The 16262-nt window shown below is 45.8% G+C and overlaps 4 protein-coding genes across 4 annotated transcripts; 3 read left to right on the top strand and 1 right to left on the bottom strand.

The window, feature by feature from the left end:
• Positions 1-1415: 1415 nt before the first annotated feature.
• Positions 1416-2887, top strand: F4807DRAFT_464819 (uncharacterized protein; the record flags this gene model as incomplete). Its single annotated transcript, XM_048002187.1, has 5 exons — positions 1416-1644; positions 1700-1719; positions 1781-1891; positions 1944-2329; positions 2401-2887. 5 exons carry the CDS (start codon positions 1416-1418, stop codon positions 2885-2887), a joined length of 1233 nt encoding a protein of 410 aa, XP_047849862.1.
• A 534-nt stretch (positions 2888-3421) lies between these two features.
• On the top strand, positions 3422-5907 carry F4807DRAFT_288855 (putative multidrug resistance protein fnx1). The gene is made up of 7 exons (XM_047994777.1): positions 3422-3901; positions 3957-4090; positions 4145-4268; positions 4327-4533; positions 4584-4931; positions 4985-5352; positions 5416-5907. Exons 1-7 carry the CDS (start codon positions 3744-3746, stop codon positions 5721-5723), a joined length of 1647 nt encoding a protein of 548 aa, XP_047849861.1. The 5' UTR covers positions 3422-3743; the 3' UTR covers positions 5724-5907.
• Positions 5842-7021, bottom strand: F4807DRAFT_443660 (serine hydrolase FSH). The gene is made up of 3 exons (XM_047999572.1): positions 6802-7021; positions 5929-6689; positions 5842-5871 (listed from the first exon to the last, which is right to left on the bottom strand). Exons 1-2 carry the CDS (start codon positions 6841-6843, stop codon positions 6045-6047), a joined length of 687 nt encoding a protein of 228 aa, XP_047849860.1. The 5' UTR covers positions 6844-7021; the 3' UTR covers positions 5842-5871; positions 5929-6044.
• A 265-nt stretch (positions 7022-7286) lies between these two features.
• Positions 7287-15867, top strand: F4807DRAFT_464816 (putative polyketide synthase; the record flags this gene model as incomplete). Its single annotated transcript, XM_048002186.1, has 13 exons — positions 7287-7544; positions 7652-7796; positions 7856-8124; positions 8193-8623; positions 8704-8860; positions 8913-9525; positions 9592-10769; positions 10848-12512; positions 12579-12640; positions 12696-12784; positions 12842-14610; positions 14671-14991; positions 15040-15867. 13 exons carry the CDS (start codon positions 7287-7289, stop codon positions 15865-15867), a joined length of 7785 nt encoding a protein of 2594 aa, XP_047849859.1.
• Positions 15868-16262: the final 395 nt, after the last annotated feature.

Genomic DNA, 16262 nt, shown 5'->3' with positions numbered 1-16262 from the left:
GATATTCTTAGAACTCGGCAGTTACACCAGACGGCAATGAAATGGGGGCTAAGGATCTTGACACAATATGAACCATTTAAGATCGGCCATTGGGATTAAAATGAAACGCTGCGAACTCAACCTAACCTTTGATTTCTACTTACGGCTAGGGATTAGTTCTCTCAAGTTCTAATACAATGAACGGTTAATAAGCATATATGATTGCCGATCTTTTAAAGGATTTAGTGGCGTACTATCGACATTGCAACACATCCATTCGAGGAAGAGATGGCTACAGCGCCTTAGCCTCGTAACAGAGGGTCAAGTACCTGTGTAAGTTTCTTTCTTCAATACTCAGGTACCTATCTAGTAGCTATGAGTTTATAATACTTTAAGCTGGCCAACTACAATGATAAAGGTGATGTTGGACTGTGTCAACACATGTCTTAGCTAATGTTGAGCGTAGAATTAAGTACTGAAGTTGGCTATGGCCAGTTTAGGTTATAACAATCGATATGGAAGTGTACCCCATATTGTGGTTGGGGGATCTCGAACACAAGCCGAAGTCCTAGAAGCAGGTAGTCAGCTGTGCATAAAGGAGGGTAGACAGTGTGAGGTTAGTTACATTGTCGCACAGTATGATAACGATGTATCGTAGCCGCATGATATAATAGATATTTCAAGAATTGGCAACTCACTCCACTCAGTGTTACTCAAATTTCAAATAGAACTTATTCCCAAGATCTACTCCTTTTTGCCTTTCGTGGAATAACGAGGAAGATTACACCGCTGAAGCACCGAGGCATAAATACTTCTACGAGCTAACCACTCGCCATACTAGAAATTAGAACCACTTCACGATGTTCATACCTAGGTGCCTACCTACCTAGATAGTTATCACATAAAAGGGACTTAGAAGAGAATACTAATAAATGGAAAAGTTATTGAAGACCAAGTAAATAAAACAAAAAACAAGCAATGATCACGCCAGCAGAATGCTGATGGAGGGTAACAGGCCTGTTCCTATCGCAAAATGGATCGATATACGGACACGAGTAGATGGATGTAGGATGTTAGAACATATGGCAGATTCTCCAGCAGCATGTTGATGTAGCCTGGAGAGAACCGCAACGCTGTAGTCACGCCACCTCCTGTTCTAAAAGCAATAATCTGCATTTTTCGAAGACGATGGAATGGGGCTGCTTACCAACTACAGCTGCGCGACGATTGACCAATACAATTAACGGTAGCTACCTACACTTCTACTCCGCTGTGCTGATATCTAATGTAACAAGCCCTTACAGGCCCAACAAGACTTCTCAAATCCTTCCGGTATGTGTCTCGTCCGAGCTTGCTTTACCGAAGTTCGGCCTCTAGTCTCTCGTTCTCGAGACTCAGAATTCGAATTAATCTTTCATCCCAATAAGCAATTCAACATGTCAGATCTGGACTTCTCTAACTTGTCCCCCAGCGAACTCAACGATGCTCTTAACGGCAGTGCCCTCAAGCCACCGGAGGGCGTGACGGTGGACTTCGATCATCCAACAAACAAGAACGCCGTGTCTCTGGTTGGGCTCATTATATGTCTAGTCGTGGCATCAATATCACTTGCAACTAGGATATATGTGAGGTTTTACAAAACGAGGCAACAACATCTTGGAGACTGTAAGTGATATCGACAGAGCATTCTCCTCATGCGGTACTGATTACCTTCATATAGATGCGTTGGCTTTTGCATATGTAGGAGATGACTGATTCTAAACAATAAGTTTGATATACAGTTGCTGATCAATTTTACCAGCTATTCTGGATAGTTGTAATCGTGGGATCTCTACGCCGAATCACCGAATCTACGGGCTTATTCGTACATCAATGGGAGATGCGTGGAAGGGATATGGCTGGATATCTCCAGGTGCGTCCTAACCTAATTACACATATTATCCTTTCGATACTAAAACTCCAAGATCGTATTTATGGGTATGAACTTTTGGGTAGTCACTATGATGCTAGTCAAATCATCTATCCTCATCGAGTGGATTCGGTTATTTGCGCCAATGGATACACGAACTCTTTTCCACCGGAGCTGCAAATTTCTATTGGCATTCAACATACTCTTTTACGTATCGATACTCGTCGCATTGAATTTAACATGTTTCCCGTATCGAAGGATATGGGATAAGACGGTTCCGGGAAGTTGCATAGATATAAAAATTATCAACCTCGTGGCTACGGTTATCAACTTTACCCTCGACATCGCAGTATTATTACTACCACAGAGAATGATCTGGAATCTGAAGTTATCGACGGTCAAGAAGGTTGGAATATCAGCAGTATTTGCTGTGGGTATTTTGTAAGCCCGCCCTACGCAAAACTCGAGAGCGTGGTTATGAATACTAACTGTATCTGGATGAATTCCCATAGTGCTTGTATTGCTGCTGGATGCTTATTAGATGCTATCCTTGAATGGAGACGGTCGGACGATATGACCTATCATTATTCCTCTGTAGCGCTTTGGGCTATTGCGGAATCAACGTGTGGAATTCTCATCTTCTGCGTCCCCGCAGCACCTAAGGCATTTATCGGCTTGAAGCCTCGGGCATGGTTGAGCAGGCTCGGCTCATGGACTGGCTCATTCATGAAGCGTAAGAGGCTATCTACAATCAGAAAAGAAGACACATGGTCTCGTACGGCTCTCGGATCGTTGAAGCCCCGCAAATACCAATCCATCGACGAGCCAAATTCCATTATACTTCAGGGAGTTGGGTCTGGTAGACCAACAGACCAGCAATACGGTATCATCTGCACAACTGACATCATAGTAACAGAAGCCTATGAGAACAATCATAGAAGAGGCCAGCAGAGGAATCAGTTCCCATGGCTCCCCGAAAGAGAAGAGAATGGGGCGTGATAGAGTACCTACCTACCTAAGATTGACATAAACTGAGAGGACCTGTACATATTGTGATTAGAATCCTAGTATTAATTTGATTCCTAGAATAGCGCAAGGCTGGCTGTTAGAATCTAGATTCATGTGATGAAGGTGTCGATCATGTGCCGTCTAAGTGAGAAACAACTTGTGGTTGGTCAGCTACGACTGCCTTTGCATTAACAAAGCTGTCAGCTTATTTCGTTGATTTCTGACTGCATGTCCTTGTACAACTTGAGTAGCAACTTGCCGCCCTTGCGCCTGCCGATCCCCCACTACCGTCACTGCTTTTTCGGTGGCCGAAGTCATGCTCTTGCGGCTTAAGCCATTGGTTTGGGCAACTACAGGCACCTGATGAAGTACCTGTAGGAAGGTACCAGGTACCTACCTATTACATGGTGGCTTTATTCTTCTTACCCACTTCTTTCCGAGCTGTTATTCTACGGTGACACAAACTTAGAGACTACCGACTTTAGCGGCGAATGGCTGGATCTCGTGTAAAGCACGTTGGTGCATCGGAGGTTTCATTCTAGCTCTAATATTTGCCGCTCTAAGAATTCTTTCTTGTCTCAGCCACCACAATCCTTTGTACTGTGCTGGTTGTGCAAGCTCCAGCACATCCAATTGGACACTGCTAGGTGTAACTACCTAACAGTGTTTTCCCTTGAAGCCATATCTCATTACTGCCTTTTCCTTCCGTGTATATACCCCTAAAGCTTAAAACATCTAGACAATAACTAGGACTCCGGTAGAGATCTGTTTCGCTCATGATATCAATACCGGCTGTTACAACAACTTATCTGGATTCACGTCCTAAAGCACGCCAGCGACCGGTACGATGGATTCTAGTAATTCTTTGACTGAACGCGGCGCCAAGTTCGCGATGGAGGAATGGACTGATGGGCCTCAAAATAGCACAGAAAACTCCATGAAGTACGAGGAAGGGGACCGATTCAACTACCTCACCGGATGGAGATCGCATGTTACTATGGCAGCGTATGCGAGATCAGTCGCATTCTTCAAAACGTCATGTCGGCTAACTCAAATGCAGATTGGGACTTGCTCTCTTCCTTGCAAACCTCGAACTTACCATCATCGGAACTGCTCTAGTGTCAATAACGAACGATCTCCACGACTTCGTAAAAGCTAGCTGGGTAGTCACGGCATACTTGATAACTTACACCTGTAAGAAGTCCGGCCTTTTATTCCGTTATACCCCCTGTCTAACAATGCTATTAGCTGGGCTAGTTATCTGGGCGAAAATCAGCGATCACCTAGGACGCAAGCCTATTTACATTATTTGTCTAATCATGTTTAGCGCCTTTGCCGGGGGCAGCGGCGCATCCCAGACCATGATTCAATTGTTGGTCCCTTTTTCTTCGGAAGCTGTTTTACGTTGCCCTATCTAACCCTGGTTTTAGAATCGTCTGTCGTGCGTTCCAGGGCCTCGGCGCCGGGGGTGTGTATGCGGTGGCCGTCGTCATGCTTTACGAATTGAAGCCACCAAACAAGTTACCGCAGATCGCGGCCGTGTCCGCCGGCGCAGTTGCCCTTGGGAATGCTCTGGGGCCTGTTTTCGGTGGTTTGATATCACAAGGATCAACTTGGCGATGGGTATTTTTACTTAAGTAAGCTACCTATGATTAGCATATGCTTAAAATGACTGACAGCGGTATAGCGTCCCGTCTGGCGCAGTCGCAGCAATAGTCGTCTTTTTCGTAGTTCCAAACGATTATCCGTACCAAGGACTGCGCCGGCAAAGACAGCAAACCAATTTCAAGGCCATTGATTTCACTGGAACCTTTCTGATGCTTGCAGCATTGGCATTGCTTATTAGCGGACTCGAACAAGCTGCGATATTGCTATATTGGACATCTGCCACCGTTATTGCCCCGATATGTGTTTCCGTGGTTGTGTGGCTAGCCTTCTTTGGTAGCCAGTGGTATTTCTCTCGTCCTGGAAGCCTAACGGAGCCCGTATTCCCTTGGCGGTTCTTGGAAAACCGAGAGATAATAGGTCTTCTCGTGTATGTTCTTCTAGTTCATATGATATGAAGTTTTGCTAACCTGAAGTCTGAAGGAACTCATTTATGACGGGCTCAGTCAGTGTGACCTGTATCATTCAACTTCCAATCCGATACCAGACAACAGTGGGAGCCAGTCCGCTGCAAGCTGGTGTACGGTTACTGCCGTTCGTGATGTGTGGCCCTATTGGTGTTACACTGGTTGCTATGCTTTCCAAAAAGCGGCGTGTGCCCCCTATATACATTGGCCTCGTCGGGTCAATTTTTCAAATGCTGGGATTGATTTTCATGGCTCGAGGCCCCCCAAATAATCCAGACTGGACTCCTCTATATGGGCTCGAAGTTTTGACCGGGATGGGGATGGGTATTAGCATCGGCTTTGTTACGTTGCTGACACCGTATATCGCGGAAAAGCGAGATTTAGGTAAAACTTACTATATACCACTAAACATAAGTAGACCTCGTTTTGGCTAACAGTTCAAAATAGCTGTGGCGTCAGCCGCTGGAACCCAGTTTCGCTTCCTAGGAAGCGCGCTTGTTGTTTCCATTACCACTGCTGTGGGAAATGGATGGATAAAGGATCAACTATCTAGCTACTTGACTTCTTCACAGATCGAGCAAATTTTCCAAACGACAGCAACCATAGATAAACTCCCAGAGCAGTTACAACCTTCTGTTAGAAGTACATTTGTGAGAGGTTTCAATCTCCAAATGCATATCGTGCTTGGATTTGCGGTTGCCTCTGTATTCAGCATAGCGCTGATGTGGCGAAGGTCCCAGATCAGAGTAGATTAAACGCACTGAGATTCTGATATCACCTAGATATCCATACATTTCTTATATGCGAAGTTTCTACCTGGGTGTAATGCGGTTATCATCACTATGAGGAGGTATTGTCTTTTTCCCGCTAACAAATAATTGGGCGTATGTCAATTACGGAAGTGTACGTTGAATTGATAAAGTGAATTAACACGCGCTGACATTCAATGTGATATTGTAGCATGATCCATCGAATGAACGTTTTAGATTTCACATGATCTAAGATGCTATGTAGGTGGGTAATGAATCATTGCCAACAGTATGAATTACGTGGTCTCTAATAACGCCCCAGGCGGTCTATTTCCTATCTCTATAAGCAAGTTCATCTGCTAACGAAATTATCCTCCGGATGATTCGAACGCTGGACTTGACAGCAGCATTCATCCTAGCCCCCGGAATTTCATGGCCGCCGGGGTGTACATAGATCTGCCTTGTACGGAGTGAGCATATGCCACTAAGACTGGCTGCTTTAGCTGACGAAACATCATCCTGACCCCATATATGGGCTGTGGGAATATGAATGGCTTCTCCGTCAAGCAGTGGTGTCATTGGACGAAGCTGGCTCTGCCAAAGTAGCTCAGGGTCATATGCACCCCACGCAGAAAAGAATATGGCGCACTTGAAAGTGGGAGAATCCTGCTGTAGCACCGCGTTCTGTGTCATCTTCCAAATAATATACGTCGCCGCAATCATAGCTCCTTGCGAAAAGGCCATGATCCCATCGAATGGGCCCTCCTCCGAAATGTAGGTATCGAGGTTGACAAGTGAAGAGACGCAAGTATTTAGATCATCTAGATCAATATATGAAAAGAATTCATCATCTGGAGCAGCCATCCCGTTGAGTTCGGGGGCCACTGGGCTTGGCAAGGTACCCTCCACAAACTCATACGTATGATGATCCCCTAACTCGTAGCGTATCGCGGCTGACAGCCAATAACTTAGCTTTGTAGTTTTTGTAACGAGGCGATTAGCAGCTCACCGGTTTGTGTCTCGAACATCTAGTTCGTTAGTTGCTAATCTAATATGAGTAACACATTACTTGACGATGGCTTACCTTCGAGTTGGTCCCCGACCCGTGTAGACAGAGAAATCGCATATCGATAATACGGGGATTGGAATTTAACTTGGGCAAAATATGAATTTGCAGGTGAATAGGAGAAACGACCTGAAGGATTTAGTGCTGACTACGGACTTCGCTTCATATTCACAGTATGTATTACTTAGTAGCACGTTGAGTATCCATTGGCTCTCGGCCCCCTATTTAGAGATGCCGTGTTGAAGCATGTGTAACCAACATCTTTTGTTCATACCGTTGGTGGCGTAAATGCAGAAGTCAGTAGCTGAGCAGTACTTGCAGAAATGTATTGATCGCGGAAATCTTCTCGGAAAAAAGGCTCCCTTTATTCCGTACTATGTCCTATGTATGACCGGTCTCCTTGAATTGACATCTTGAATGCTTCTATCCTTCTACCGTGTGCTTTGGTGACGATCATAGTGTATCACGGGGTGATTTGGACGAAATTTGACTTGGATCCTATGATGGCACCAGTTTTATCAAGCGTCATTCCTGAAAATAATGCTAAATCCACGCCCAAATATCGTCCGCCAAGTCCCATCGGCGACGACACACATCGTGATATCGCGATTATTGGCTTCTCTTTTCAATTTCCTCAGGCAGATTCTACTGAGTCATTCTGGGAGCTTTTAATCTCTGGCAGTTGTGCATCTTCTGAGTTCCCCCCAAGCCGTTTCCATAACATCGCACTACATGAGAGCGGCAATGATGGTACGGCAAATGTAAGTCGCTTTTTCGTTCCTCAGCTTACATTTTCTTGTGCAGTTATTAGCCCCAACCAGAGCTCAATACATTACAGCTAGTTCATGGCATGTTAACCCTTCTATAGATCCGTCCCAAGAAGGCGTCTTTTCTTGAGAGGGACATCAGTGCATTTGACACCCGATTCTTTGGGATGACCTCGGAGGAAGCTGTCGCGACAGATCCGCAACAACGAATCTTGCTGGAAACTACTTATAGGGCTCTCGAGAATGGTACGTCAGCCCATATCTTGCTGGTCCTTTTAGGTTTATCGTCTTGCTAACATGCGAAGCCGGAATACCAATGGAGTCGATCAAGGGATCGAATACGTCTGTATATACCGGTTGCTTTACCGCGGATTATACCATGAATGCAGCAAGAGACCCAGACAGCCTTCCAAAGTATTCTGCTACCGGTTTAGCGGGCAGTTTGTTGTCAAACAGAATTAGCACGTTCTTCGACTTGACGGGTCCAAGTATTACTGTTGACACAGCCTGTTCAAGTAGCCTAGTAGCCTTGGATTTGGCATGCCAATCGCTCATGAGCGGTCAATCAGATATGGTCTGTATACCCGCCTTACCACCATATTGTATCGAAGGTCTCCGTTACCTTGGCTAACGCATTGCTAGGGTATCGTGATTGGTTCTAATCTCCTGCTGACAAAGGATCTTTTCATTAGTCTTTCTAACCTCGGTTTTCTGTCCCCAGACGGTGTCTGTCACAGCTTTGATTCTCGAGCAAATGGCTATGGCAGAGGAGAAGGCTTTGGTGCTTTAATTGTAAAGCCAGTGGAGGCCGCTATTAGAGATGGGGATACTATTCGCGCCGTCATTAGGGCCATCGGCACAAACCAAAATGGAAAAACTAACCTAGCACAGCCCGACAAACAGATGCAAAGAGAGTTGATAGAGAACACATATCGCAAGGCTAATATCGATAAGTCTCAAACACGGTTCTTCGAAGCTCACGGTACGGGAACGGTTTCAGGCGACCCCTTAGAAGCTGGGGCAATTGGCGATGTGTTTCGCCCTGGGAGGGATCCAAGTGATCCCTTGATTGTGTACGTGAAAAGAATACCCCTAGCCGTCTATCATATATCAAATAAATCGAATGATACAATCTAACATATTCTTAATTCAGGGGCTCCGTCAAGAGCAATATAGGACACCTCGAGGGTGCGGCTGGAATCGCTGGACTAATTAAGACTATCTTGGTCTTGGAAAACGGCATTATCCCGCCAGTAGCAGGGCTTGATGAGCTTAATGAAAATATCGATGCTGACTTTCTTCATCTCAAGGTACACCTTACGTATTACGCCTTAGTTAATCGCATATTGACACATCCCTTAGTTTCCGAAAGTCCCCATCCCATGGCCCGGGTCAGGGCTGCGCCGCGCGAGCATCAACAGTTTTGGGTTTGGAGGAACGAATGCGCATGTTGTTCTAGACGACGCCTTTCACTATCTGGAGGCTCGAGGGTTGGCGGGTCGATATTACGCCCCATCCCAGTTGTTGGACAAGCCTACGATAGGGCCTCACCAGGGAAACGACGATACTTCCCACAGCAGGCCACTGCTCTTCGTATGGTCCGCAGGCGACCAGGAAGCCACGTCACGTATGATCCGAGGCTACCAGAAATATCTTGAGAAAGGGCTTATCAACAATGAAGTCAGGCAAGATGACCTCGTAGCCTTGGCACATACACTAACCCAAAGACGTACCCGACACTCCTGGAGAACGTTTACTGTCGCAGCTTCAATACCTCACCTGATAAGGCAATTAACGGTTATTCAGACTCCAATTGTATCATCACCTAAACGAAATGCGGCATTCATTTTTACAGGTCAAGGGGCACAGTGGGTGGGCATGGGCAAAGAGCTACTCTCCTATTCAGTCTTTCGTGATTCTATCTTTGAGGCAGATAGGTTTCTGCAAACTATCGGGTGTTTTTGGATGGCAAGCAGTAAGAGTCCCCAAGCACCTGTCTTGCTATTGCGGAGATTGGTTCTTACCAGTTAATTTCTCTTAGGTCTACTCGAAGGGCATGAAACTCGGCTGAATATTCATGAGCCTCGATTTGCGCAACCTCTCTGTACCATATTACAAGTTGCCGTTGTCGAACTCCTGCGCTCATTCGGTATCCATCCAGCTATTTCTATCGGACACTCAAGTGGAGAGATCGCAGCAGCCTACACCACTGGAGCCATATGTCGTCAATCTGCATGGAAACTTGCCTATTTCCGCGGCCTCCTTTCGAGTGAACTTGCCGAGTCCTCCCAAGGTCGCTTTCGAGGTTCCATGATGGCTGTTGGAGCACATGAAGCTTCATTACGCCCGTATCTTGACGAAGCCTTATCAACTACGCAAGGGGGTGTTCTTGCTATAGCCTGCTTCAACAGTGATCGAAGTTTAACTGTTGCGGGCGACGAATTACTAGTCCAGACCCTTCGGACCAAGCTTGAAAAGGATGGAGTCTTCACGAGGGTACTGAATGTACCGGTTGCATATCATAGTTCGCACATGGTCGCGATTGCATCAGATTATCGGAAACTCATTGGAACCCTGGAAAAGGGGGAAGACCCCTCGCGGTATTGCCATATGATATCTTCTGTTACCGGAGACAATATATCTGCAACTGAACTTCGAAAACCTGAATACTGGGTTACTAATATGGTTTCCCCGGTACGGTTCAGCCAAGCCATTGAACGCTTATATCGAAACTCCGCAAAAAATGCGACTAAGAAGATTGATATGAGCCATCGTAACTATATTAGAGTATCTGATATAGTTGAAATTGGTCCGCATAGTGTCCTGCGAGGAGCAGTCCTTGGGATACACAAAACGACAGCCGCATCAAATCAGATCTCGTACAGTTCTTCGTTAATAAGAGGAAGGCCAGCCGACACTACCTTACTCGAATTAATAGGCAACCTCCATTGCCGTGGCTTTGATATCGATCTGGGGCTTGTCAATAACTCCCTCGACGAACTTAAACGTGTACCCAGAACGTTGGCTACATTACCTGAATACCCTTACGACCACTCGCGGTCATACTGGAGCGAGTCGCGTATTGCGAAGAACAGTCGGATTTGCCCATACCCATACAGTGAATTCATAGGACATCCAGTAGCCGACTGGAACCCATTAGAGCCGCGATGGCGGAATACCTTGAGGGTATCATCAATTCCATGGCTGAAGGATCACCAGGTAATGATAATTTGACTTTGCCCCCTTTTAATGTCGCCACAGCTTCGTCTTTTTACAGTGTCACTAATCCAGGAATAGATCAATAACGAAATATTGTACCCTGCAGCTGGTATGCTTGTAATGGCAATTGAAGGCATGACTCAGGTTATGGAGAACCGTACCATTGTAGGATACGAGTTAAAAGATGTCCGATTCTTTTCTGCACTCGTCATCCCCCAGAATGACAGCGGCGTCGAAGTGCAATTCCATCTCAAACTTTCTCAGGACGCTACCGAAATGGCGAGTTCTTCGGCATCCTTTTCCTTGTTTTTATGCAAGGAGAATTTCACAGAAATCTGTCGAGGTTCTATCAAGACAGATATATCGGCGCCTAACCCTTCCAAAAATCCCGTGGATGCACTCCAGGTTAAATATGTACACGAACTGATTGAAGAAGCTCGTTCATATTGTGGTATTGAAATGCACTGTCGAGACTTCTACGCAGATTTACGCAAGGACGGATATCAGTACGGCTTGTCCTTTCAGGGGGTGAAGTGGTTGTTCCGGAACGACTACAACCAAGCGGTAGCGAATGTGTCAATGCAAAGCCCTAAGATCGACTCACCTAGCAAGAAATTCTCGGCACTCCATCCTTGCACACTCGACAGTATTTTCCAGTTATGTGTTTCCAAAAGCACCCAGAAACGTGGCAGTGACAAAGCCGAAGTATGGATCCCTACATTTCTTGCTAGCCTACGAATTTCGAATGTCGGTTGCGGTAGTGCGACCCAAAGTGACGAGGTCGAGGTTTACATGAATAGATGTGCCATGAGCTCTAGGCGAAAAGTCTTCAGCATACATGCTATGAGTGAAGACACAAAGACTTGGATTCTCGAAGCCGAAGGCGTTGAAACTACCTCCATCACAGACAGCATTCAAGAGCTAGCAACAAACCAACCGTCAGTGAAAAAGCTCTGCCATGACCTTCTGTACAAGCCAGATCTCGACCCGGTAGGCCCCAGCTTGATAATACAATATCTACAAGACTATACTCGCAGTAACCCGCAGACAACTGAGTTCTTTCGAACCTTGAAATTATTCATACTTACATCACTGAGTCGAGCAGTAGATGCGATAGCTATACCTACTTCACAAACATTCGAAACACATCTTCAGAAGCAATATTCCTGGATGCGAAAGCAAATATCTTCGACCAAACAACAATCTTCATTGCAAATACCCTCGGATTGGATGAAATATATGAATGAACCCCTGTTGAACAATCTCAGGGACCGTCTCAAAACACATACTAGCCGCCTTGGAGATATATATGTTGATTTTGACACCCATATGACACGGATTCTCCAAGGAAAAACAGAAGCAAGTCAAGTGCTTAATCAAAACAATATTATCGACGAGTACTACAGACTGCTGGCCGATGATTCTAATTTCCATCACCCATTAATTCGGTATATTGACACTCTAGCACATAAGAATCCTGCCATGAGAATACTACAAGTAGGAGCCGGTATTGTCTCAATATCGAAGTTTGTTCTGTCTCAACTTAGATTACAAACATCCGACGGTCCATTCTGCAGATTCTCACGTTACGATATCACCGACTCGTTGGGTTCTACACTTGAGGCAGTCTCAGAGGTAGTCGGCACACTGCCGAAAACGCAATTTCGCCTGTTCAATTTCGAGGAGAAACCGACAAACCAAGGGTTTGAAGAGAATTTTTACGATCTAGTGATCGTGGTGAATGTAAGTATGCCTACGTAAATCTCTATTACCTCCGAATAGATGGCGCTTACATATTCAATCCAATAGGTGCCTGACACCACGGAACCCCTAATAGCGTCACTTGGAAACTTCCGGAAATTACTACGAGAGTATGCTAAAATCGGTTCAATAAACACACGCTTTTGATACTAATGATGCGAACAGTGGCGGGAAGCTCCTTATCGTAGATTTCACCATCCCAGACTCCATAATTGGCCGCTCAATTCTTGGTTGTTTTCCAGGATGGTGGCACGGTAGGTGTCTCCAGTCAAACCAGAGCACATGCATGTCTAACTAAAATAAAAATTCAGGGGAAGAAGTTCTACAGCAAGGAGGCTCTAATGTAGTTGAAACACGCTGGTCTCCAGAGCTAAAGAAAAGTGGCTTTACTGGAGTTGATTTCGCCTTCAATGATTTTAATATCGAAGGCAACAAGCTATCAACCGTTTTCGTTTCATCTAACATAGGGTCATCAGTGGAATCTCGGGAAGCAAATCTCACCAAAGAAAAAACAGTACTGATCATCAGCAGCTTCGACAACCCTTCAGGTTCAGCCCTGACAAAGCAAGTCTATTCGAAGTTAAGAGCCATGGGCATTACAGACATAACTGAGAGCAGTTTCCGTGGAGTGGCAGCACAGGAGGATGCCAGATCTAAGTTGATCATCGTTGTTCAAGATCGCCGCTGGTTATTACTTGAATCGCTAAGCACCGAAGAGTATGCACTATTCCATACGACAGTTAACCGATGCAAATACATCATGTGGATATCGGAGATAATTCCATCTTCGCAGGATGTTTCTCTTATTAATACCGTCCAAGGCTTAGCCAGGACCCTGCGGATGGAGAATCACAACCATATTTTTGCAACGGTCGGCATTGACACCTCTCGCACAGCTGTCGTGGAACAAAATCTAGAAAATGCATTCTCGAACTATCTTCGCGGGGTAGATTCAGGATCCTATGAACCGGAGTTGGTTCAAGTTGGAGACATGTTTCATATACCCCGAGTCTACGAAAATGACTCTTTAAATCAAAAAGTTCATGTAACTTCGTCGGTATCTTTCGGAAAACCTGGATGTCTTGGTCCGTACGACACGAAACTCAAAGTGAGACAGCATGGGCTTCTGGACACGCTATACTTCGAAGAGGTTCCTGATGCTGGACAACTTGCTAACGATGAGATCGAAGTTCAGATAAAAGCAATAGGGGTTAACTTCAAAGACTGCCTCGTAGCTCTTGGACGCATTCCTGATGATAATCTTGGATGCGAATGTGCTGGGGTAGTCATCAAAGCAGGTTCTAGCTGCCAACTCCGCCCAGGCGACCACGTTGTCGCGTGCGCTCTGGATTCTTTCAGGACTCGGCTCCGATGTAAAGAGGAATTAGCAGTGAAGATTCCTGGCGGGATGACAATGAGGAATGCCAGCTCATTGGGCATCAATTTCGTCACTGCGTATCATTCGCTGGTCGTCGTCGCCAGGCTCTCTGAGGGTGAATCAGTGTTGATTCACTCTGGTGCTGGTGGAACAGGCCAGGCTGCAATTCAGATTGCCAAGTACTGTGGCGCACAAGTCTTCACAACTGTTGGTTCTCCAGAGAAAAGGGAGCTATTAAATATGCTATATGATATACCAACGGACAATATCCTCAATAGCAGAGATCTCTCCTTTGCTAGCGAGATCAAGCGTCTGACGAGGGGTAAGGGTGTCGATGTTGTGCTGAACTCTTTGGCGGGCGACGCTTTGGTTGCTTCGTGGGAGTGTGTCGCTTCCTTCGGCAGATTCATTGAAATCGGGAAGAGGGACATCGTCTCCCACAACAAGTTGCCAATGTATCAATTTGCTCAGAACATTTCCTTCAGTGCTGTCGATGTAGCGGCCATAATTGCAGAAAAGCCAAGGTTGATACAGAATGCCTTAGTCGCCATATCGGATCTTTTCAATCGCGACATCTTACGGTTGGTGTCGCCGATCAAGTCTTTTCCGATATCTCAAGTCGAACCTGCTTTTCGCTATCTACAAAGTGGTAGCAACTCTGGGAAAGTTGTCGTCGAGATTAATCCGGACGATATTGTCCCGGTAAGTACCTAAACCCTTTGACTTTAAAACATACTTGCGTTATATCTAACTTGAGCCCAGGAAATCGTCAGGCACAAGCCAGGCTGGGAGTTCAATGAAAAGGAGACGTTTGTGATAGCCGGAGGCCTCGGAGGACAGGGGCGAAGTATCTCCAAGTGGATGGTCTCAAAAGGAGTTCGGAATCTCGTCTTGCTCTCCCGTACCGGATTAAAGGACGATCGTTCGAGGTCATTCGTACGAAACTTAGAGCAAAAGGGTGCTACTGTCTATATCCCCAAGTGTGATATTACCAGTCCAGAATCGCTTAGGGAGGTTTTGAATTATTGCAGCCACAACATGCCGCCTATCAAAGGGTGTATACAAGCGGCAATGGACATCAGGGTAAGAACTGTTCCGAGAAACTGCTGATATAATACTAACATCACTTAGGATTCCATGTTTGAGAATATGAGCTACGAGTCGTGGATTGCTTCGACGAAACCAAAAGTCCTCGGATCATGGAATCTACATCAACAACTGCCACGAGATCTGGACTTTTTCATCCTGTTTTCGTCAATTTCTGGAATAATCGGCTCACAGGGACAGTCAAATTATGCGACTGGGAACACATTCCAGGACGGATTGGCCCAGTATCGATTGAGTCGAGGAGAAAAGGCTGTATCTTTGGACCTTGGTATCCTTACCAGCGATGGATACATCGCAGAGAATAAAGAAATGTTGCTCCGGTTTATGAATATCAAACAGATGCTGCCAATCGATGAAGCAGAGGTACTTGCCCTTCTGGAAGTCTTCTGCAATAAATCTCTTCCAATCGATCCCACACGATCTCAGGTTGTTCTAGGCCTTGAACTCCCTGCCAATGTCATCAATCGTGGCATCGAGCCCTCGAAATGGATGTATGAACCGATGTTCGCCAACCTTCATCAGGTGACTACATCTAATACCAACTCCAAAATCGAACGTACTAGCGGTCCGACGCTGGTCGACCAGCTTGCTACATCCAAGTCACTAGGCGAAGCCACAGATATCCTAGCAAATAGCCTTGCAACAAGGCTCGGCGCAATCTTCTCTCTGCCGCGGGACAACTTTGATCTAAATCAACCGTTACATACCTATGGAGTCGATTCGCTGATCGCCGTGGAACTACGGAATTGGTTTCTTAAAGTCCTGAAAGTCGACCTGGCTATCTTTGAAATCCTGGGTGGCGCCACGGCTATGACTCTTGGGAAAGCGGCAGCGGAGAAGATGAGAAGTTAGGTATGAATAACTACCTAGGTACTAAACGCCGCAATGTCAGGAACCATGCCACTCACGAACGTACCTAGCAGGTCCACGAGATAGGTGTATTGGTTGGTGGACGCAGTTAGGTCGCGAGATCAAAACTCAAACTATGCTCACCAGAAAGGGAGATCGCCTAAACTTGTTTCGCACAGCGTCAGAAGTTAGTCCATTGACTATGTTTTCCTAGTCCGCTTTATTGACATGGAAACTAGCTGATTATGTGTCATGGATGTGTGGTTTAAGAGGATCACATCATGCCTTCACTGATTCCCTTCTCCAGACTTCAATATACATCCATACCTAGGTACCTAGGTTTCTGACTTAGGTATCTTATGTGTTATGCAAGGGCTGACTTTACGTACGTGTGAATG

Source organism: Annulohypoxylon truncatum, assembly GCF_022578515.1.
Source record: "Annulohypoxylon truncatum strain CBS 140777 unplaced genomic scaffold F4807scaffold_44, whole genome shotgun sequence".
Lineage (NCBI taxonomy): Eukaryota > Fungi > Ascomycota > Sordariomycetes > Xylariales > Hypoxylaceae > Annulohypoxylon > Annulohypoxylon truncatum.
This window is presented reverse-complemented; position numbering and strand designations above follow the sequence as displayed.